The sequence below is a fragment of the Scomber japonicus genome, chromosome 22, assembly GCF_027409825.1.
Source record: "Scomber japonicus isolate fScoJap1 chromosome 22, fScoJap1.pri, whole genome shotgun sequence".
Lineage (NCBI taxonomy): Eukaryota > Metazoa > Chordata > Actinopteri > Scombriformes > Scombridae > Scomber > Scomber japonicus.
Genome location: NC_070599.1, coordinates 5,081,388 through 5,104,231, shown reverse-complemented (window position 1 = coordinate 5,104,231; position 22,844 = coordinate 5,081,388). Strand labels below are relative to the sequence as shown.

Below are 22,844 nucleotides of genomic sequence, written 5' to 3'. Positions count from 1 at the left end.
TCTACATCTGACTGTGTTTTAAGGATCAAATTGATGAAAGAGACAAAATTCACATTTGAAGTGGTCTAACCAGAGATGAAAGGTAATATTTTGGATTGTTGAATAAGCGGGGAGCGAGACAGGAGATGGAAAGGGGGTCGCTGGTATGTGGAAAGACACCTTGTCTGCAGTTTAAGCCTGGTCTTTTCACAGCATCAGTTCAAACAACTCTCCATAGGTTTTTTTTTGATCCATTAAAAGACAAAGCCTCACTGGAAGAGGGGTGTGTGTGTGTGTGTGTGTGTGTGTGTGTGTATGTGTGTGTGTGTGTGTGTGTGTATGTGTGTGTGTATGTGTGTGTGTGTGTGTGTGTGTGTGTGTGTGTGTGCTTGTAGATATTGGAACCAAAATACAGACTCAGGAGTAAAAGATGAGGGGAGAGCAAAGGGAAGAAGTGAACTGAGAACTTTAGATTTGCTGACTGTGTAATTCAAATGTGCTTCAGTTTCAGCTTACTATACTGCACCTTTAGCAAACACAAGCAGCCAGAGAAAATATAGCCTTTGGTTTTGCTTGTGTTTGCAGGCTTTGTCAAAACATAAGTCACATTTAGAGAGGACACTCATAAAAGGACACACTGCATTCCTGCACCGGCACTGAACTTTGGCATTTGTAAATTGTACGTTATAGATTTGTCAAAAATAAACATAATTCTTACGGCTACTCCAATGATGTCATTGACATACAGCAGACTTCCAGTGATTCACAGAGCTACAGTAAAATACTGATGTTATAGAGAGCCTCAGTATAACACTAGTGGAGCCACTGAGAATTAGAACTCAGTGGCGCCAGTGATGTAATAGGGACATACAGGTCCAAAAATGTTCATATGCATGTGTGCTGTATATTATTTCCATTGATTTCATTACTGTATCGTACCCTTGCTGTGAAGTCAACTGCTGCCCCTCGGTTCAGCAGCAGCGTGGCCACATTGACGTTACCATAGTGGGCAGCGATATGCAGGGGGGTGAATCCACTCTGGAAGAAAGACAGGAGAGAGAGACAGAGAGGAGGAGAGAGGTCAGATGTTAGCCTTTCATTTATGTCCTTAAACTTTGACCTGTGATTCTTGACCTCTAGTCTTCCCAGCATGCAGCAAGTCACATCAAGCATGACAAGTGAAAGAAAAGTCAACTGAAATGAAAGAAAGTGAAAATATCACTGAAAAAAAAACAGTTAAAAAATAATGTCAGAATATATAGCACCCATACACACAACCCCCCCAAAAACACAATTAAACCCATATCACTTCCATGCAGGTTTTAAATCACAGAAATAAAAATAAAGAAGGCCTTTCCTAGGCTTTCCAAAACCATTTGGAAATGAAAAAAGCAAAACATAGAGACGTACAGTACACACAGATCAAATTGACATGAAAATAGACAAACGATATTACAGTAACTATCAAAAATCAACATTGTCAAATTATAGTAAAATGAGGCACATAATGAGAAAGGTACGTTTCTGATCAACACCAAAGTGCACTATGTTAACTGTACGTCATAGAAGTATTAGAGTTAGAAATGAGAAGTATATGAGAAAAGTTAGAGATTGCAGAGCAGGTTTTAGGAGTTGTGAAATTCTTGCCTTACCTTGCCATTCTGTAAGTGTTGGTCCGATTTAATGTGAAAAAGTTGTTTACAAAATTGTGAAGAATACAGTGACTAACGTGATGGTTTAAAAACTTTACACAGTCAAAAAGCTTTGAATGGTGCAAATTAAGGTAGCGTGGATGCAACATGCTATTCAATGCTAAGTCTTTGACCAAGCAGGTATTATATTTTAATGCTTTCTCATGCCATTATTTACTAACACTGTATGTATTAATAAAAGAGTTAAAGTAATAGACAAGTAATTTGTAATTAATCTTCTATAGAAGAGCATGCATTTGATATACTTAATTAGGAAGCTGTAGTATGGGAGACCAAAACTGAAGATATTAAAATTAAATCATTTCATCAATTTGAAATTTAATTTTCCAGACATGTGCACATGATGAATAACAAAACTAAATTAAAAAAAATTACTTTTGCTTTGTTTGAGTATAATTTCAGCCCAAATTTAAATTAAAATTCCATAGAATTTACATTGAACCAAATCATAACGGGACACTCTTTGAGTTTTGATAGCATGAGAATGTGAGCATGACAATTAGTGGCCCACATTTCCTTTTGCACTTCTTTTCTGAGGTGGTCCGGCCCTACTATGCCATTATCTGAAATGTCTAACAGGAAATTGTTATTATTTTCCATTTAAGCTCCCTCCAAGTATTTCAATTTACTATTAGTGTCTTGAGATGTATTAATATACAGTATATTATTAAATTAAGCCTCCCACTTCTCTTAAAATTCAAATTAGTTTTTAACCTTCATGTAAAAAATAGATTAATTTAAATTTTAAAAAATATTTCTACACAAGCATGGAAAATTAAATTTTGATTTCATTTTATTATTTGATTTTAATTTTGGCATTCCTTTTCTTCTATATAGGAGCAGTGAAACCTAATATTGGCAATTATTTACCCATTACTGGTTCATAAGTAAAGTAATTTCATAATGCATCTTTAAATCATGCAACACAACATAAATAGACAGAATAACAAGACATTAAGACAATATACATTCATAGCTGTTCCAAAAATGCATCAGCACAGTATCCATCAAATCAAAACCTTGAAGGGGGGAAATGTTATCATTTAAAATGAACATCTCAATCATGATGTTGTTTAGAGATATTTCTAAATGTACTGAGGGTCACTTATGACAAAAATAAAAGGCTTTTTCAGATCATATAAACGTTTAAAAAAGGATGAAAATGCACCCAGACAGAGTATGAATGAAAAAAACAAAACAAAGCCAAATATTAAAGCAAAGCAGACTGTGTGTAGGACTGTGTGTGCTGGAGTGCAGAACACAGACGGCAGTAGCATGGCCATTCCTGTCAGCCGTGCATGTTGACCTCTTACTATACCAAGCCAACAGAAACTGTAGAAACTGTAAAATGAATAAAATTATTCTGTTTACACCATGCAGTGCTGTGGAAGTGAAAGAAATAAAGGTGGTATAGAAAGTAAAGAGAAATAAAGAGATGGGCCCCTATAGTGAAGTTGTGGAGAATTAAAGGAGCGTGTGTATACCTCAGTAGTCCTATTGACCATCATCTGAAGCAGGAGGGATGAGGGAGGGAAAGATCGGTTCAGTTAGACTTGTTTGACACATTACTGAGCTGTAGGCGGATGCACAGCAGCTCAGAGGCAGCTGTAAAGTCCCATGTATACTGGCAAGTGACGTGGCTGGGGTGGGTCACTTGTCTTTAATGCGATTTCCCAATGTAGCCGATATCAAGTTCATACAGAGGTTAAACTGAAACTAATGATTGGTTTCAATTTAGATCAATTTGTCCAGAATTCCTTAGATTAATCGATCAGTTGTTAGTCTGTAAAATGTCAGAAAGTACTACTAATAATAAAATCAGCCCAAAGCCTGAGTGATGTCCAACCAACAGTCCAAATCCCAAAAAGACTCAAAGCTAGAACTAATGGATGTTCAACATTTTTGCTTGATTAATGACTTTATCTTATGAATAGCTTTAATTCACTGATTATCATAACTGTAACCAATTCAATCTATTATATAAACTTCTTTTTAACAAATCAGTTCAGCACTACAAGCTTCACTATTCTTAACGATGTATCCGAGTTACAATAGCAAAGTTTAAAGTTTGAGACTCTTCACTAGAAAATCATGTCATGTTACATCAGTAAAATGAGCCAGCTTAGTAATTAACATTTTGGGGAAAACTTTCCACTTCTTTCCAATTGCCAAACTATTCCCCAGAGTGTCATTAAAGTCAGACTGTGTAAGTTTTGAAAGAAAAGAAAAAATGCAATGCTTCCTCTTTAAAATGAAGAAGTTGAACTCGTAAAGAATAAAATGAATCCCTGTTCAATTCAGTACACTAAGGGGTTTTGCTTCTACAGCCTTACTTTCTCTAGTGTGACCAGCAGCTTATGGAGGCTAATGTTAGCCATCGTTGTGTGACTGATAGTGTGCTAGCTTGACAACTATTCTCTACTCTCTACTACATTCTGACATGTCACAAATGGGTCTTCTGGGTCTTATTCCTTTCAGCTTTGGGATTTCAGGAAATGGTGACATTTGCTGTGGTTATTTTGGGGGTAAGAAACCCAAGCAGTGAGACGACCAGACAGGTTGTAAACAAGCTAACAGCTAGGTTATCTAAACACAAAAAAACAATATGTGCGTAAATCTAGGTTAAGTACGTCAACAACCGAAAGATAATAATTTAATCGTTTGCCTTATTTTCTCTTGGAAAACCTAGGAGTTTGTTATAACTGCTTGTGTTTCCAACACTTGGACTTCTTTTTTCTTTTCCATTCATAGCAGTTCTCCTCTGAGTTTTTCTTATGAGTCATATTGAGATGGACTGCATCGCATCAGCTAAACCACAAATGGCATTACACTGAATACAAGCATATACCCATAGTAGTGTTTTGCTACATTACAACATAATTAGTCTTTTGTCAATATATAGTAGCTGTAGAAGAAATAGTTAACATTCAGGAGTTCATTTTCATCGTTGTCACTCTAGCCACGTCACTTAAAGCCACTATTCGGTATCAAAGAAACAGTCACAACCGTAAATTATTCCTCTAACATCAACAGGTAATTGTATCTTAAATATAACCACCACCACCCCATCCATCCACCCCCCTACCCCCACAATAGGTTGCATGCAGCCTTTAATAACACCACCATACAACCTGCAGACAGTGGCACACTCCATGCAGTGGACAGTGCTACACTTAGACACCGGTGCAGCGAGGGGATGATGGGGGGAAGTGTGTGAGAAGAAGCATTTAAAAGAGAGAAAGGAAAAAAAGAAGGAGAGAGACCCAGTTAGTGGCAGGACCAGGAGTGACACGGCAGGCACAGAGACACTCAACGAAAGAGAGATAGAGAGAAAGAGAGGAAGAGAGAAATAGAAAGGTGCACAGACAGACAGATGGAAACACCAACACAATACCAGCTTCAGGGGGAAAATAAATCATGACAAGTTAGTGATCTTCTGTCATAATCTATATCATACATATATATTTTGATTGATACATGGACTCTGTTCACACCTGATTGGTGATTGGTATCTGGATATTTGATCTGAATAGAAGGAACATTTGCAATAAATGAAACACAGTGTAATAAAGTGAGGCGTCCCATCTTCCAAAACACCTCCAGAGTCAGTCAGATGTTGTTAGGAATCTTTACTGTGTGTTCCTGATAGTTTTTGTAAGATACTAATTACTGACCTTTAAAGTGGACCAGCTATTCTTATTTAAATGTCCCCCACATAAAAGTAGTCAGCTTTTGGGAAATACTGCATTCTGTTTTGTCTGATCCCGTTCTTCTTCCAACAAGTCTTTGAACCTTGCCAAAGTATGAATTGTTTTACCTTTCATAACAGTCTGATCTGGCGGCGCTATCTTGAGTGGAGTGACTGCCTTCCTAAGCCATTACAACTGACAGTAAGAAAACACAGTAATAAGACCTTTTACTGATCTGCTTCTGCTCTAGGTTGCCTTTGAATGGTTCAGGTGTGGGATACATGGTGGTCCTGGTCAGGGTTAGGGTTCCTGATATACAACTGAGTCACGACTGAGTTGACAATGTTTTCAGTTCCCATTGAGAGTTGATCCATAGGGGCGTTTCCATCTGGGGAACTTCGGGTTAATTTTACTGGGCTGTGACTGTTGGTGTGTGTCTCCATATCAACAGAAAGCACCAAAATAAAACGATTACGCTACGATCGAAACTGTTGCAGAATGATTACGTCACCTCCAGAATCCAGTTGGTCCTATCAAGGTCCTACTCAGCAACGAAGTCACAACGGCTGAGAGGACCAAGTGAGAGGACGTTCCTGTGAAGTTCCCGCCTCCTAAATTTCATCTGGAACTTCCTTAATGGAAAGGGGACTCGTGACTAAAAGCTACTGGTTCCATCAGTGACTATGATGGAACAAGGTAGCTGCTGAGATTTAACTTTGCTAAATCTATCACTGCTTTTAAACCTTTTCTTAAAACACTTTTAAATTCTTATCCTTTCGTGAAGCACTTTGTTAAGCAAGGTACTACATAAATAAAGTTTATTACTGTGGGCTGAAACTCCATCACTACTGGCAGTAAAGCCGATACTACAACTACAGCTCAGCCCACACATAAATAGTCCACACTCTTCTACTGTGATATCATACTCTAGGTAATTGTTTGTTGCCAGCTTTCCACCTACATGCCTGCCCTGCATACTGAGCAAGAAAATTGAGACCGTGTCATTATGTAGATAGGATATAATGAAAAGACTGATCAGGTTGGTTGAAGACTGTCAGGATCATTTATCCAGATACATATCACATTTTATTGGCAGATGTCAACAAGGTCTTTCCACTGAAAGAGTCTATATACAACCTCGGTGTTAGTATGCTTAAAAGTTTACATGAAATCTTGACTGGTTTTCAATGTGTTACCTACTGCATTCTGTACGTCAAATATCAGTAAATCCTACCTAAGATTCCTTTTTTTAGCTTCACAAAAGTTATTATAACCACAGTACAGACACTAGCACAAACACGTAGCGACACATTAGCTTCCATACATGCACACCCCAACGCTAACGGTGCCGTTGACATACCTTCGACTGGACATCAGCGTTGTGGTCGTTCTGAAGAAGCAGGGCGGCTGACTTTGTGTCATCCTTGCGGGCCGCAATATGCAAGGCAGGCAGGCGGACCTTTCCTTTAGTATCATTCTCCAGTAAAATGGACACCACCTGGTTGTGGCCCTGCTGAAGGGCGATGGCCAGAGGGGTGAAGCCATCCTGGTTGAGTAAAAAGAAGAGAGGAGAGGGTGGATGAGAGGAAAGGTTGAAAGGATTAAGTACATCTCAAGGATATAGCCAACATGAAACGCATTGATTGGGGTTGGAATTGCCTATTTTATAGTGGCTCAGGCTGTGAATTCAACATTAATGTACATTTCTATAGCACTAAATCCATCAGTACAACTTGTTATTTATCATAAATACTGTTTTCTTTCAGTAGTTATTTCTAGTTGCTTCTTCTTTGCTTTTGTTTGGGTTGCCCTTAAGCTACTGTCAGTGAAAAACTGCATATTTAAATGTTATTATATTACATTTAAATCAAAAGTGGTCCAGGAGAGGCTGTTTAGCTAGATGGTTTTAATGCAAAACGTCTGTGCAGGAAGCTTCATTGACAATAGGTTAACAGCAGCAAATGGAAATAACTGTTGTTTCATTGATAGAATTAGTGCTGTGAAAATGTACATTTTTACATCATACTGTATGTATCAAGACAGCAGGTAAACATGGAGGAATCATTGAGTTTGCATCAACAGGAATTAATCAATTCAATGGAACATCAATTAAAAACCGAAGCAATTAAAACAGGAGCGGAAATTAAAATATCTATAAAAAATATTAAAGCACACTTAATAGCCTAGCCTCTGCAGTAAATACAGGAAGGAAGGAAGGAAGGAAGGAAGGAAGAGGAGATTGGAAAGGAAAGGGAAAGGAAGATGTCTTTAAAAACTACTTGCAAGAACAAGTGATTAAGTGCTGTAGGAAGTGTATGGGGAGTGTTGGGATTTATGACCTGTAGGAGGGGAGATCCTGACAGACCATAACTTCTAATCACAAACCCTTTTGTCATGACAAAGGTTCTGAGGCGGACTTGAACCAAAGTGATTGCAGTTACATGTCATCGATCTTTAGCCATCAAGCCGCAGAAAACATTCTTTTGACATTTCTGAACATTTCCACATTTTAATCATTACTTTACTATTTTCTCTTATTGCCCCTTGACTAAAAATATCCAAGTTGTGGTAAGCATACACAAGCTTTCTGGGACAGATTCTAATTAGCTGCATGATGACATAGTAGAGTCCTATGTGGTCATCTTCTAAATTTCAAAAACTGTCCCATGCACACACACACACACACTGCTCTCACCTCTGTAGCAGTGCTCTGGTTGCCTCCATTCTCTAATAGGTATCGCACCACATCCAGATGATTCTCCTGGGCAGCCATGTACAGTGGAGTGAATCCATTCTGCAGCAAACAAAAAGTTACATATAAACCCTGGCTCTCGAACGTGATTAGTGATGTGTAACACAAGAGTTGTCAAGAGTGCTGTTGTCAATGACTTTTAAAGAGGGCATTATGACAGCATAACAACAACCAGCAGAGTACAGATGCTCACCTGCGACTGCGCATTGATGTCAGCTCCTCGTTTGACCAGGATCTTCACTACTTCAGCCTGACCAGCTAGAGAGGCTATGTGAAGTGCTGTGTTTCCTTTCTGGATTCATGAAAAAACATAAAAGCACAATAAGAGGAAGTTCTGACTTACACAATAAAGACCACCAAAACAAGTCACAACACTTTACATCAGCTTTTTTTCCTATTTTCATGACTTAACCACATTAAAATATGCTAACTTTATTATATAATAATAAGATAAGATGTTTGCAGAACTGAGTTTCAAGATTATAACATAAACCCCATCTTTCTTAACAAAACTAGATACATTAACTCTTAAAAGCCTCTTGTTCAAGCAGTCCAGCTCTGCTGTTAAGCAATGGTGTGTAGTATGTAGTTGCATTCTGGAAGGTAGGGCCCTATGATTTCCACGATCATGGAATCGCGGACAGAATCGCGGAATTGGCCGATTAAAATTAATTACTTATTACTTATTTTTAACGTGGAATATTGCAGAATTTGAAATAATTTGACTGAAATGCAGTTTTCATGTGGAAGAGGAACGTATGTCTGGGGAAAACTGCACGGAGGGAAGCAAATCTGGGTGGCACAACAAGCCCCCTCCACAGACTGAGCCCATCCCCCTTCAAAACAATGTAAGCATGGCGAAGCGGCTGAACACGTCTTTGCTGGCGGAAAAACTTTGAAAACTCGAGACTAACCCCTCAGTACAGAGCCGAGCAGTTCCCGAAGGACTTCTATGTGTCAGGTGAACTGTTGTTTGCAAAAACACACTGTTTTTGTTAGTAAAATAAGAGTAAAAGGTAAAAAAACAGGATTCACAAAAATGAAAATGAAAAGAACGGAATTCACAAAAATTAAAACAGAAAAAACGGAATTTGGGAAAAAATTAAATGGATTTTATAGGGCCCTAGGAATGACACAACCTGCTCAGTAACATGCCAGGACTTTCTGATTACAGTTGTTGGAATGATCAGCATTACTTAAAGGGAACCTATTGTGCTCGTTTACAGATCTATAATTTGATTCTGGGAGTAGATCTGCATAATTCACTGTTAAAAAACGTCCTATTCATCTTATTCTGTACCTTTATGCAGCCCCTCAGTTCAGCTTCTGTCTTGTACATGAAGCCTAAGCTCCTGTCTCTTTAAAGACCCTCTCCCAATGAGCCCACTCTATTCCATTGGCATTGTGTTAATTTACTGCTGAAGAAAATCTACAATTTCCTCTTTTTGCTGTTTCAAATTAAAAGCCTATGACAGACTAAATAACAGGAAGCTTTTATAGAGGAAATGAATTAACAAAGCTTGGTTAATCCTGCTAAAAACCTGTTGAAACAGGATGTGGAGATATTTGGAGCTCTTTATTAAGCAGATCAGAAATAATGCAGGGAGGAAAAGTACAAGTAGAAACAGCCACAGTGATGATGATGATGATGTTTGATGAGGACATGCAGACAACTAGTACACCTCTAACAGGTAAACAACTTGCTGTGTATTGGAAAAACAGCCCCAGCGTGCCAGCTTGACTCGAGTCATGGCTCAGCGTGACTTCCCCCAAAACAATGGAAGTCCACCATAAATTTAGCAGAGTGGGGAAGTGAACTCATGCTGTGTATGGAGCAGATGACCATATAAAGAAATCTATCTTGAGCAATGCAAACAGGGATTACATTAACATATGTTTACCTGATTATTTGACATATTTAATAACCATAATAAGTCCTCTTTTGCTTTTTCCTCATCTTTATTTCTACACCCTAGACCAGGCATGTCTAAACTCTTCCGTAAAGGGCTGTGTGCCTGCAGGTTTTTGTTCCAACCAATCAAGAACACATCATTTGACCAATCAACTGTCTGAAGCCTGAAATCAGTTGATTTAAGTGAGTCAAGCCCGGTGTGCTCCTGCTTGGTTGGAATGAAAACCTGCAGCCACATGAACCTTTATGGAATAGTCTGGACACCTCTGCTCTAAATCATCTTCAAAAGGTTGTTTTCAGTCAATGAGGTCAGTTATAAACTTGGAACTGGTCTTCTCAAAAAGTGGGTCAAGATGCTAAACCCTCTCCCAAAAACTCCCTTCTGTGTTCCTCCTCAGCTTTTTTATCCCACACTCTTACACGACCTAAAGAAACTTTAGAATGGCGCTAACAGCACCACCCTTAGAAATCCTTAACGCAACCAAATAGGTAACTATCTAGGATTTGGACTCTGGTGAAGTCGTTACATCAGTTCGTGCCCCTATAAGTGTCTGCCAGGTGTATGGTTTCAGTCAATGTGTTAAACTGTCAGAGAAAAGTTGTAGGTCATGCAGTTGTAAGTCAAGAACGAACCTTGAAACCACAAAGTGTAAAGGCCAAAAACCTTTTGGAGCTGTCCCACACTGACCCAGCCAGAAGTTATATCAGTCATATTAGGGGCTTTAGCCTCGATGTGTATGTAAAGTAAGGCTGTTTAATTAATCAAAATTTGATCGTGATTACGATTTTGGGGCCAAACGATCTAAAAAATAATAAAATTGGAGTCAAACCATCTTTTGTCATTTTCCGTTGTGCAACGTTGTATAGAAACACAAAGTCGTGCATGCATATTTCCGTCCCTCCTCCACATCATGCACTATACAGCTGCCAACATTCCCGTTTTTCCCAGGTTTCTCTCGTATTTTTAGATCCATCTCCCTCCACCCTCCCGTTTTGTCTTTTCTCCCGGGAATCTCCCGTAATATTACAAGCCCCAACTTTGTTTGTTAATAATAATGAGAAGCGCACAATAACAAAGGTTTTATTTTGAAAGCTTAGATCGGAAGCTACCGGAAGCCGCCGCAGCCCTGTTAGTTTGACAGAAGCTGAAACACACGGCAAAATGTTTTAACTGTAAATAAAAGTGCAACGTTTCCAGCCTGCGTCAGACAATGCTGAGTTTACTGACCAGGATGTGGTGTGTGAACCATCGTCATCTTAACTCGCTCAGCTCTAATATCTCTGCACATTTTCTGCTGTGTGTTGCGTTAAGCGGCAGATAAAAGGCTGCTGGGAGAGAAAATGAATTAAGCTGAATGGACAAGAAGTGTCCAATAAATGCAGTATGTTTCTAAAGTTAAAAAAACAAAACGTTTTAATAATCGTGATTTCAATTTTGACCCAATAATCCTAACCTTTTCCATAATCGAGCAGCCCTAATGTATAGTACAGTTGTAGATAGTTCTAGTTTGTAATATCACAGTAAGAAAAAAACTGTTAGAAGTGTTAGAAGAACTCAACTCAAGTTAATTAACACACTAGAAATAGCTGCTATGCACAGCTCCCTGTTAGAAAGTTCCAGTTCCTTCTTTTCAGGAACTGAAGTCTGCCCAGTGAGAAGCTGAGATCCCATACCTTCGTTGAAGAATCCACCGGGGCGCCTCTGTCGAGCAGCTCCTGGACCAGGTCCACATGGCCCTCCTTGGCTGCCAGGTGCAGTGCATTAAGACCATTCTGGAAAAAGACAAGGAAGGAAATGTCAGGCTCTAAGCGAAGTGACCCAACAGCAACAGGGTATTAAAGAAATCCAAATGGAAATAGCAGAGTTTACCTCCTCCTCCTGGTCCATAACTATCTAAGCCTTCCTTTTATTCTCTGGTTCTATTTCTACATATGAACATTCACTCCTTCATGTAGAGGAGGGACAGGCAGAATGATATCACAGCCAGATATCAAAGTTGAGTTAGATGTTGAGCCATGTGCTCTGTTGTGCAATAGAGTCACTGCTGAGTATGGAGTTAAATAGTTGTTTGTGTGTGTGTGTGTGTGTGTGTGTGTGTGTGTGTGTGTGTGTGTGTGTGTGTGTGTGTGTGTGTAGGTCAACCACATTTCCTCTCATTTTCTATTCCAAGTTGTTGTGTTATACTCAAATATTTTGTATATTATATTTGGTATATATTTGTGAAAGCTGAGACCATAAACAGATATTGAGGATTCATTCTAAAATAGCACAAGATCTAGAAAACTACTTCAAAAGGCCAACAGAATCTTGTCATTTAATTTAAAGCTGGTATATTTCATTCCAAATACTATTGACAAATGACCTCTCCTAAACCTAATACATGGTAATCTAGACTGGTGTTTGAAGTTTCACATTGTAAATCACTCATGACCTCTATTAATATCTGTATTGGGCTCCTGGGTGTCAGGTGCTACATGGTTGGCAGGGAGAAGGTAGGAGGGGCTTGCTCTGCTGTAAGATGACTCATAATCATCAAGTGAGGGAACAAACTTAGATAGAGATAGAGATGGTTGATGGGGTATGAGATCTCAAGTTACCATTTTCCTGTCAAACTATGTTTCCTAGAATTAACGTACTGTAGAGTGATATTTCAACATATTTCTGGTTTGAATTAATTAAGGAAAGTTGGATTTATGCAACATCAGCATTCCTTTGGGATCATGCTTTTGTTTATCTGCCCCAAGTCACTCTTTTCAGCTGTGTTTTTGGTCTCCACCAGCTCCTGAGAAAAATATCTGGCTCTTTAGTTCCTAGATGTTCCACTTTCTGATGAAAACAGGCTGCCAGTTACTGCTGGAAATGATGATGAAAACAGAGCTTGTGGGTCAGAAAACCAAAACAGGATAAAAGCTTGCTAGCTGAGGTGAACTATGAGCAATGGCTTTCATATTACACATAGTCATTTTTTCCATGATTGAAAAACATTGATCAGTGGATTTTTAAATGTATAAGGTTTTTGAAGCAGCTAAACAGCCTAAGTGTTGCTCCACTAGCAGCCTTCTGTTTCCCATCATGCCTTCAAGCAGTATGGCGGTGGATCTAGGCCTAGTGGTTCTCCTTGTCCCCTCTCCTCTTCCATGTGACCCACCACTGATTTAATAACCCTTTCAGCGGTCCGAGCATCAGGCTGCAGTTTGAAAAGAGCCGCTGAGTCGATAAATAATGTCCTCCGTGACTGCCAAAGCAACCCTCATCACACAGCTCCCTGAGGCTGAAAGTCCCACTGGACTCCAAGGCTCCCTACAGAATGCTTGTCCTAGAATCATCTGACTTGCGTTTGCATTGTCCTGCGATATTCCACAGCTGGCAAAGGGGCATATTTAGTAGCAAAGTAGAATATGTGTTTCAGTTTACATACCTTCTCTTGCCGGCCTTGTATCACTGTAAAATTATAACCAATGTCTTGGTTCCACTGTATCTAAGAGAAGAGTGAACCCTTTATTCTGTTTATTGTAGATGCTCTTTGGTTTGGGGTCCATGGCTTTACTGGATGGCTAGTCTATATAGACAACTGATCTATGCTTCTGTGTTCTGTTGTCTCACAATTGGATTGGTTTTTTTTTAGAGTAAAGGCCATCTTTCAATAGGCTTAATATGGTCGATCAAGGCTGAATTAACATTTGCTCGAGACATGGCATCTGTTCTGGAAATGTTGCCAAAGTTCCAGAAAAAGAATGTATAAATGAAAGGAAAGAAATATACAATATCTGACACCTCAGTTAAAGAGTTGTTGGTCATGTCGTCATTTAAACACTGCTTACAGGTCACTGACTGATCCACCATACATCTGGTTGACCATAGTTTTGAAGAGATAAGTAAGAAAGTAGCCTGGCTTTGTGAGATGCAATAAAAGATATGTTATTTTCTTGCTTGGCCTTAGAAATTCCTGGTCTGGTTCCAGACTGTTTGTCCCCAGTTAGAGAAACAGTTGAGCAATCAGAGTTTTATAGACAACTACATCTCTAGCTACCTAGTTTCACCAATAAAAAAGAAAAAAAAGATCTGCAAATCCAAAAGATAAAGATAATACCCAAAGTATCACAGATAGAGTAATGACAATAAAATGCAGGACACTATGGAACAGCAGGACAGACCAGAATGTTACCCTCTCTGGCTTCTGTTAGACACATTTCTTTATCTGAGAACAAGCATCAGCAGTCTGTTTGAAGTAGCACCTGTCACCGTTCTCCCATGAGAGAACTGTGACGAGACAGCAGAGATGAACAAGTTCCTGCGTCTCTTTGGCCCAAAGGACGTCAGACAGAGTTTGATGTCGGATGAAAACGTTGAAATTTCAAGTCCATATTGTTCCCTTGTGGTCAGGGAGGAACCTTTTTGAGTATATGCCACATCTCATATAACTGCACTCACAAATTAGAGGATTCTCTGATGGAACATAATATTGTCCAACTCCCCAACAACACTCAGGAGCCCTATTCATCTTTGTACACACCTCACTATGCCCTGTACTCACCTGCAGCAAAGCACTATATCATTTATCATTCACCATGGCCAGTCCACCCACTTACCCATCCATAATATCTCTTACCTCATTCTGTCAGCCCACACGAACACAATCACTTAGGAGATCATTCCCAATTATCTGTTAGATCTATTACACCATGCAGCCGTTTTAATGCAATGCAAAATGCGATGTGGGGAAAATTTAATACAGTAGTGGTGAATTTGTCTCAGGGGGACGGGCCTGTTATTCAGAATAAATACCGACTCATCAGTGCAGTATGTTATTGAGCTATAATCAGCATCAGAGCAACAGTAAAACACCCATTAGTCCCTGTGGGAAAGTTCAAAGACTCAACGGCATTTTTCAGGGAATTGCTAAAGACTGTTTACAATTAGCAGGCTGCTAAATTAATATATTATGCTATAATATTATGAACCCACAGCTGAGACAAAATATGAAACAGGGAAATGCTGCTAAAATGTTAGCTATAGCAAACATCTACATTTGCACAATTAAACCAAAAGCAACATTGGCATTCATTTGTAGTCAAGGTAATGTCAGCCTGATGGATGTAAGTCTAGTATCCCTTTTATTTTACCTCCGTTTTGGTCTCCACCAACCCCTGAGAAAACTATCCATCTCTTCAGCTGCTATATGCTCCACTATGTTCACCAGATATTCGCTAACTTTATCAGTCTGTTTTGTGCTGAGCAGGTAGTGGTTCCATCACAGTAATGGTCCCATGGGTGTCATCTTGTGCAGCTGTAGGTTTTGACTGATTTTTAATGTCTTTTTTTTGTAAAAGTGAGTGATGTTTGCGCGATGTGTGCACCTCAAACAGCTCTCACTATCAAACATATCAATAACCTTTATGTACAGAGTGAACATATTTCTATCTTAATGGTTTTTCCCCCCAAAGTTTTAATGTACCCACAACACCACTGGTAATCATTATTAATCATGAAAGTCTGTAGAGTTTTAAATAATGTGATCATGCCATTTTTTGGACATACATATCCATCATTTGTTGATAATGTGTCTTTGTACTTCGGAGAATGCATTTACTGTATAACATCAGCTCCAAGGTAATAATACTAGATGGGTACAGGGTATCAAAATAAGACTAAATACAGTTAAATATATAAATTAAATTTCATATAATTCCAGTTGAATAAGTTTACCTTGTTACAGTGGAACTTATTTAGGCTTAATAAACTCTAGAATGGATTGGGGCAATTGCTTGCTATTCAAAATTTGAACTGCCATTCCAATATGAGGGAAAATTACACACTATATCTGATCTTATTGAAATCCACTGTGTACCCACTTGTACCCCAGCAGGGAGGCGTTTGTATCTCTTGCATGCTCTGATGACCTCTGATCTAGTGACCCATGCTAAATGGATAATCACAACCCCAAACCTCTGTGAAGTAATTAGATTTTTCTTTAAAAGATAGAAAAGATCACAACTTCTTTTAAATTTGAGGCAATTTGCTCGGTATTATAAAAGAAACGCTACTGTCTGACAGCAACCTTATGACCACAACAATAGAAACATAGCTCGAGAGGAAGACACGCAAATACGGGAGCTCAAAATATCCTCAAGGACACAAGTGATCAACATCATTCCAAACGTAAGTAGGTGATAACAAAAAAGTCTCTACTCGCCACAGACACACCAGCAAATCTTACATTTCCACTCCATGTGACTTTTGTTTACCAGGCTGGTCATTATGACTGTTGCTAGGACAGGACTGTTTACATCATATCAAGTACCCCCCCCCCCTTGTCCATGACTGGAATGCTAATGGGCTTAGAGGAGACTAGATAATGAGTGGTCCTAAAAAAAGAAACTCTCTCTGATTAAACACAGTATCGTCCCCTACAGGGATGTAAGTATTTAGTACGTGCCTATACAGATTAACGGCATGAAACGTGACAAGCCACACACAGATACATTCTGTGGATCATTTCAATATCAAATACATATGTTTACTATCTAAAAGTAGTGTTCATGTTGGTTACATGGGTGTGAAAAAGGTTCCACCTTAAAATTTCAACCCCACACTTGGACACATATGGAGATGATCCGATAATGAGAGACTAGCATGAAGCTACATTACTCAACATAGTGTATGCTAAATTATTAGCAAGAACCACTGGACTCACTTAACAAGGAAGTTAAAGCTGCATTATATAGTATTTTATATTAGCAATGAATAAAATGATGATATCTAATGTAAAAGGTTTTAAGCTTTGATAAACCCACTACACACTATGTCCAGTACCAAACAACAGACAGAAAATGTTAGCAGAAATTGGCAAACCTAGTTGAGTGTTTATCAGCTAAAGAGTCAGTCATGAACTTCTGAGAAGTCGGTGGAGACCAAACCAAAGCTAAGAGAAGAGTGAATATTGAAATTCTAGACTCGAGAGATCAGGAATGCAACTTTGAATGAATGCTAATGTTGCTTAATGTCTGCTTGTTGTGTAACATGTTCACCACAACAAGGTATAAGGTGACAAACCTGTGTATCCATCTTGTTGTCACCCTGTTTCACAAGTAGCCTTAAAAATCAAACCTCATTATGCAAGAATGTTTAAAATCCATTATTTCATCTAACTTTGTTTGCACAGGTTTATATTGCAGTGTCCTGAGATTGGCTTGTGGGGAAACCTCCAGGCATGTTTACATAAGTGTTTCCATTTTTGCTGAACTCCAATCAACATACGTCAAAAATGATTGTTGCCTACATCGTACAGCCCTAGGGTGTGTGTGTGAGGGTGTATGGGGGCTGTTATGTATTATTATGCACACTATGTTCTCTGTCTCCTACCTGATTGCAGGTGCTGATGTCTACTCCTCCTTTCAGATATTCCAAAACTTTGTCGATGTTCCCTGCCCTCGCTGCTCGCAGGAAACTGGTGTTACTGTCAGACTGGAAGAGACACAAAAGGAATACAATCAACTCTAGATATATGTAAAATATATATAAACATTTCCATTCAAGCAAAAGAGGGGATACATTTAAAGGAAAAGAAAAGGGAAAAATGCACCTATATACACAGATACATGCTAATATACTAGATTAATTATGGACATAATAATGATACAGCAACTTAAATACAACAAAATTAAAATAGTGATAACAGATATAGTGTATACACACACCCGTGCATACATATACATATACACATAGAAAATCTAATAATAGAATCTATATATTATAAAAGGTTAAGTTGAAGTTGGTGCAGGAAGAGTCGTACAATCGTGGGAAATGTGGTTTCTTAAAGATCTAACTAGGCATTGACCATAATATCACAATAAATCATTCTCAATCTAAACTGTGCAGCCAGTCAGTGAAATATGCTTTTCCTTTGTACACAACAATGCGTGTGTCCGTTTTTAGGGAAGGACATGTCCCCTGCTTTTGGATGCTGAGAGAGCTGCAGTTGGAAACAGACCAGGACAATAAGGAGGCAGAATGATTCAGCATTTTCCTCTTGGTGCATTCGCTAAAGCTAAATCCTGGCTCACACTCAGCTTGTTCAAAGCTCTCACAGCTCTCTCTGCCCCTGCTGTGGAAAATCACTGTGCGATGCTTCCCTTGTACTGCATTCAAACTGCATTACTACCTTCAGCAGGGAGGTCAAGGGTCAGCGACGGTGTGCAGAGATCTCTTATTTTGCCACCGAGGTTGCAGTTTGCCTAAAATCCTCATAAGCCAGCTTTTTCAGCGTTGACAGATATTAAAGTTGAAGCGTGGTCTGTCCTTTCCTTCATCACAATCTGTCACTCAGTAATCTCACCCTGCTCACATGTTGTCAAAGATCAGGGGGGAAGGACGCAGCACTGATGATGTGTAAAATGAGCAGTGACATTGCAGCAGTGATGTCTACTTCATACACATACATATAGCTGTAGTGTGGTGTTTGTGTTTGACCTGCAGTCAGCTGCTGCAGAGAACTGCACTGCATCACTCAGGCTCACAGATACTGGAGCTTTCTGCAAAGCAAGTACAACCACCTCAAACGACCACACTGATGGTTATCCATGTATTACACACACTGTACAGTTTCAGGTTTACATTAAAGGCAGCCAATCATTTCAAGAATGTTTATGATACAATACAAAAGTGAACTTGCAGAGACTTGAAGGCTGTTTGAGAAAGGAGTTCTTTAGAAACTGTCCTTGTTGTTGTGTTCAAGGATGCTCAAGTTGTGTGTGTTACACCAAAAACTACTGCATTCTTTGCTTTTTGTTGGAAATTCAACCTCTACTTGGTATTGATTTATTTTGGTTGATACCATAAAAGTAGCCAGTACTGATACCCAGCCCTAGATAGCATTGTCTAACAAAAACATAAAGTTACCATGTAGTGTTACTCTGAGTTTCCCCCTGTTTCTGGTCTTTGTGTTGGCTTAACACATCCTGTCCTTTCTCTGTACTGGATATTAATATGACATCAACCCTCTCATCTGACTTCTGGGGTGATTTCACAAAAGGTCAGAGTACTCCACTAATGAAGTGATCACATTGTAGGCTCTAGTTCCAAGTCACAACTCCATTGCCATTGCCAGTTGATATGTGTTAACTTGTCAGGATGAACCATTGTTGTACTTCTCAGCACTCAACTGCATCAACCAGAAAAGCAGCAGTTTTGTCAGTCACCACTGGGACACATTCTGGTCCGCACAATTTTCCACCCACATAAGTCAAAAGTTTAGACTCAGCAGAAGGTGTATATGTTCTTATATATTATTGTAATATTGTTTGCGGTTACATTGTACTGCCACAGTGCAAAATCTGCATTTAAGATGATAGGAAACTTTTCAGTTAAAGTACTAGTTTTCATTCTTGAACTGTGAATTAAAACTGGGACGCTTTATTCTGTAGCACCATCATTTTCCAATCTTTTTCACATGATTTCCTGGAAAGAAATAAAATGTAATTTGATAGTATTCATAGTGAAAATAGAAATAGAAATCAATTGTATTGTTTTTCAGAGAAATGTCTGTGAAAGAACTGTTTTATTTAACTAAAACATGCAGATGCAATTGATATAATAAGGACATAACCATTAAATTGCTTAATCAACAAATAAAATGTGGAAAATCTTAACATTTATTTTTGGTATCTTTAAGGGTTGGGGGGGGACTCAACTATGTCAATCTTTTTAGACTAAAATTATAGAAAAGTCAAGCATTCTCAGTTACAATAAAATACAACAGAACAGAAAATAGACCATGGAAAGATTTCATGCAGCCTCACAGGGTTAGCATTGTTTTCCAGCAGCACTGTACAAAGCAGCCATTACCACAATCAAGCCTGTCTGATAATATCCTCACATTCCCTCCAGAGCTGACGAGACACATTATGCAAGACCTTGCCCTAATCATCTTTCTGCAACCGGCGGGTTTGCTACAGTGGCACTTAGACTGGAGAAAGACAGGACTCTCAGACAAGTGAGGCTTTTGAATGGAAAGCACTTTACATTGGAGAGAAAGAGAGAATTGTGGCAAGCAGCATCCTACAGAAATTGTTTCATAACTCCTGGTTATAAGGAGCTTAGTCAGTTTGTCACTCTCTTTGATGGGGTTTTGAATGTGCTGTGCAGATCAGAAAAGCTGTTCTGACTTTGACTTTCTTAGGGTGAGTCATGTTATTACTGGTAATGAATACAGACTGAAATTTAAAATAAAAGTTAATAAAAGGAACATGTCAAGCATGAAGGTTGTTTCATCTACTGTTGAAGAAACATGAGTGGGGTTAAGTGAAATAAAAGGTAGCACCAGTATGTGTCTGTCATACATATATGATGTGGGTTCCTATTTATCTTGTGTCTAGACTTGAAGACTTAATCTAACCTGCCAAGCGTGACAAAGCACAGTCCTCCATCAACACATTACATCAAACATTCATTTACAACGTCTTCATCTGTGCAATGCGACCAGCTATATCAATAATGCAAACCTCCTCCAACACACTGTGAGAGACCAGTGCCAAGCCTGTGAGCATCCAAGCCCCTCCCAGTTACCACGGAGACAAAAAAGCACTGCCCTCTCTGGAGGTAACCATGACAACAGGGCTTTCTGTCTGTCAGCAGAGCTAGCACAGAACACATGAAGGGCATTGCTTCCTTTAGAAGTGCCCATCAAACCAGCTGGCATCGTGCCACAGCATCACTCTCATTCACATGTGAGATATAACAGCTCTTTATTTGCCATTGTCAGTTATATAATCATATATTGGACAGTTCTTATGGAAACCACTCATATTTTTTGTGAGATTTTCTGTCAATTTACCAATTAGCTAATTAGCTAGCTACATCAAAAATAATCTATTTGTCCACAGTAGCTTGTTGCTCTCATGCTAACACACACATTATGAGTGATACTAGCTCCCACGTTAATGAGTTGCATTTCTTACTTCTCAGTAAATATAATTTTTAACCACATCTTAATGGTCTTCATCAAGGAACAGGGTTAGAGTTACTGTATAAGTTATTGGAATGCTTACACTGTTATGACATGTCAAAATCTTTAATGTTAATGTGTTAGCTTACATTTCAGTGTATATTAGGTGATTAGAATGTGCATTTGGCAAGTATATGGCTAACATTTGGGTGGCCATACAAACCATACTAACTTATTGCTAATGCTAGCTTAGTATGACTAACATGTTAGCTATTAATAAGCTGGCAGTTTATCAATTCCATAACTAAAAAAGATGAGCACTGGAGCCATGCTAACATTTGAACATTCACTTGTTAAAGCTGCATTAACCAATTATTGTAGCTGTATTTAACACATAAATTCATTAGCCAACTCTGCAGTTTTATGGTTCTTACTAGCATCGTTTAGCTCATTATTTTTGATTTTACAGCACAGTTCAGTCTCACTGCTCCTCTCAGCCTCATTTCAAGCTGTTGATTTCAGGAAACTAGATATGAAAAAGCTAACTCACTGTACACTTGCCAAACACCAGACAGACAAAGTTAGCAACTAGCTGCTAAAGAGAATGGAACCTTTAGCAATAGTCAAGGAAGTCAATATTGAACCTTATATTTGTTAGCTGGACAGAAACACAACTCCAATATGTTGGAAATGTTACTCTACAGTATGCTTCCTGAAAACAGGCAGTTACTTAGACATGTATGCTAGTCATAGCAATTTTGTTGGCACAGCTGTGTGTCTGTTAACTTTTTTTAGCATTTATTTGCCCTCTAGTGCCTAAAAATGAACCTAGCTTTAACCTAGCTTTGTGGACTACTGTAGCCAAAAATGAACATGTTACTGCATGAGTGTGCCTTAACAATTAACTCTATCATCAACTAGTAACATACATGTAACTTTAAACTCTTGTAACCTCAACCGTTTAAGGTGACATTTAGCCCAGATAAGAACAAGACACACAGCGTACTGTATGGCAACTGTGTTGATTTGATTGAAGGAACACATTCTATTCCTAGCTGTCAGGACGTAATAACATTATCTGTGTTTACTAGCAACTGCAACTCTCCTGATGGCGCTGGCTGTGTTTATGTGTGTGTTCTCATATTAAAAGCTCCTTTGGGTTGCCTTGCACACATAAGTCCATGGAGCAGCCACACAGCCACAGAGCGAGTTAGAGATTACAACAGCACTTCAATCAACACAACCTATAATCATTATAACCATAAAAAGCCACATTTAGCCGACTGAAAAGCTGCTTTTCTTCTTTACTCCCAAAAGCTGACATTTTAGCGGTGTGAGAAGTTCACCCCCGGTAACAATAAAGACATAAAGTATTGCAGATCATTCATACACTGTAAAAATAGCCCGCTGTAATTCATCATCCTTAAGCTTACATAACTGGAACTCCTGATATATTCAACACATCCACCTTCCCTGTGCTTCCATCTCCTTCATTAACATTATGATCAATGTCAGCTGACCTGCGTACAGTGATACCGAGCCTCGGAAGACTAATGTCAATGGCCCTCGGCTGCTTCAAGCCTATCAGAGCTGTCCCTGTGGACATACAGTCCATCAGTGCAGGACCAGCAGGATTATGTGTTTCAGCTAAATTTAGATGTTAATGCAAATAACTTCCATGCATCCATGTAGTGGTTTAATACAATGCAGCAATATAGAATCATAGATATATGATGTAATGTGTATTATGTAAGTAAGGAACACAGTCCAATCATCCTCCATATACTGTACTGTATGTTATATTCTGACAGGACAGTTTCATAACCTGACATATGACAAATGTATTTTTCATGACTG

The 22,844-nt window shown here is 38.8% G+C and overlaps 1 protein-coding gene across 1 annotated transcript in view; it reads right to left on the bottom strand.

The window, feature by feature from the left end:
* The window catches only part of ank2b (ankyrin 2b, neuronal), a 189,409-nt gene that overhangs the window by 54,487 nt on the left and 112,078 nt on the right, over window positions 1–22,844 (bottom strand). The window contains exons 2-8 of the mRNA XM_053343933.1: window positions 17,408–17,509; window positions 11,719–11,817; window positions 8,326–8,424; window positions 8,076–8,174; window positions 6,741–6,926; window positions 3,176–3,199; window positions 919–1,017 (exon numbers count right to left, since the gene is read on the bottom strand). Coding sequence (XP_053199908.1) covers window positions 919–1,017; window positions 3,176–3,199; window positions 6,741–6,926; window positions 8,076–8,174; window positions 8,326–8,424; window positions 11,719–11,817; window positions 17,408–17,509 — 708 coding nt within the window. The remainder of the gene's footprint in view (window positions 1–918; window positions 1,018–3,175; window positions 3,200–6,740; window positions 6,927–8,075; window positions 8,175–8,325; window positions 8,425–11,718; window positions 11,818–17,407; window positions 17,510–22,844) is intronic.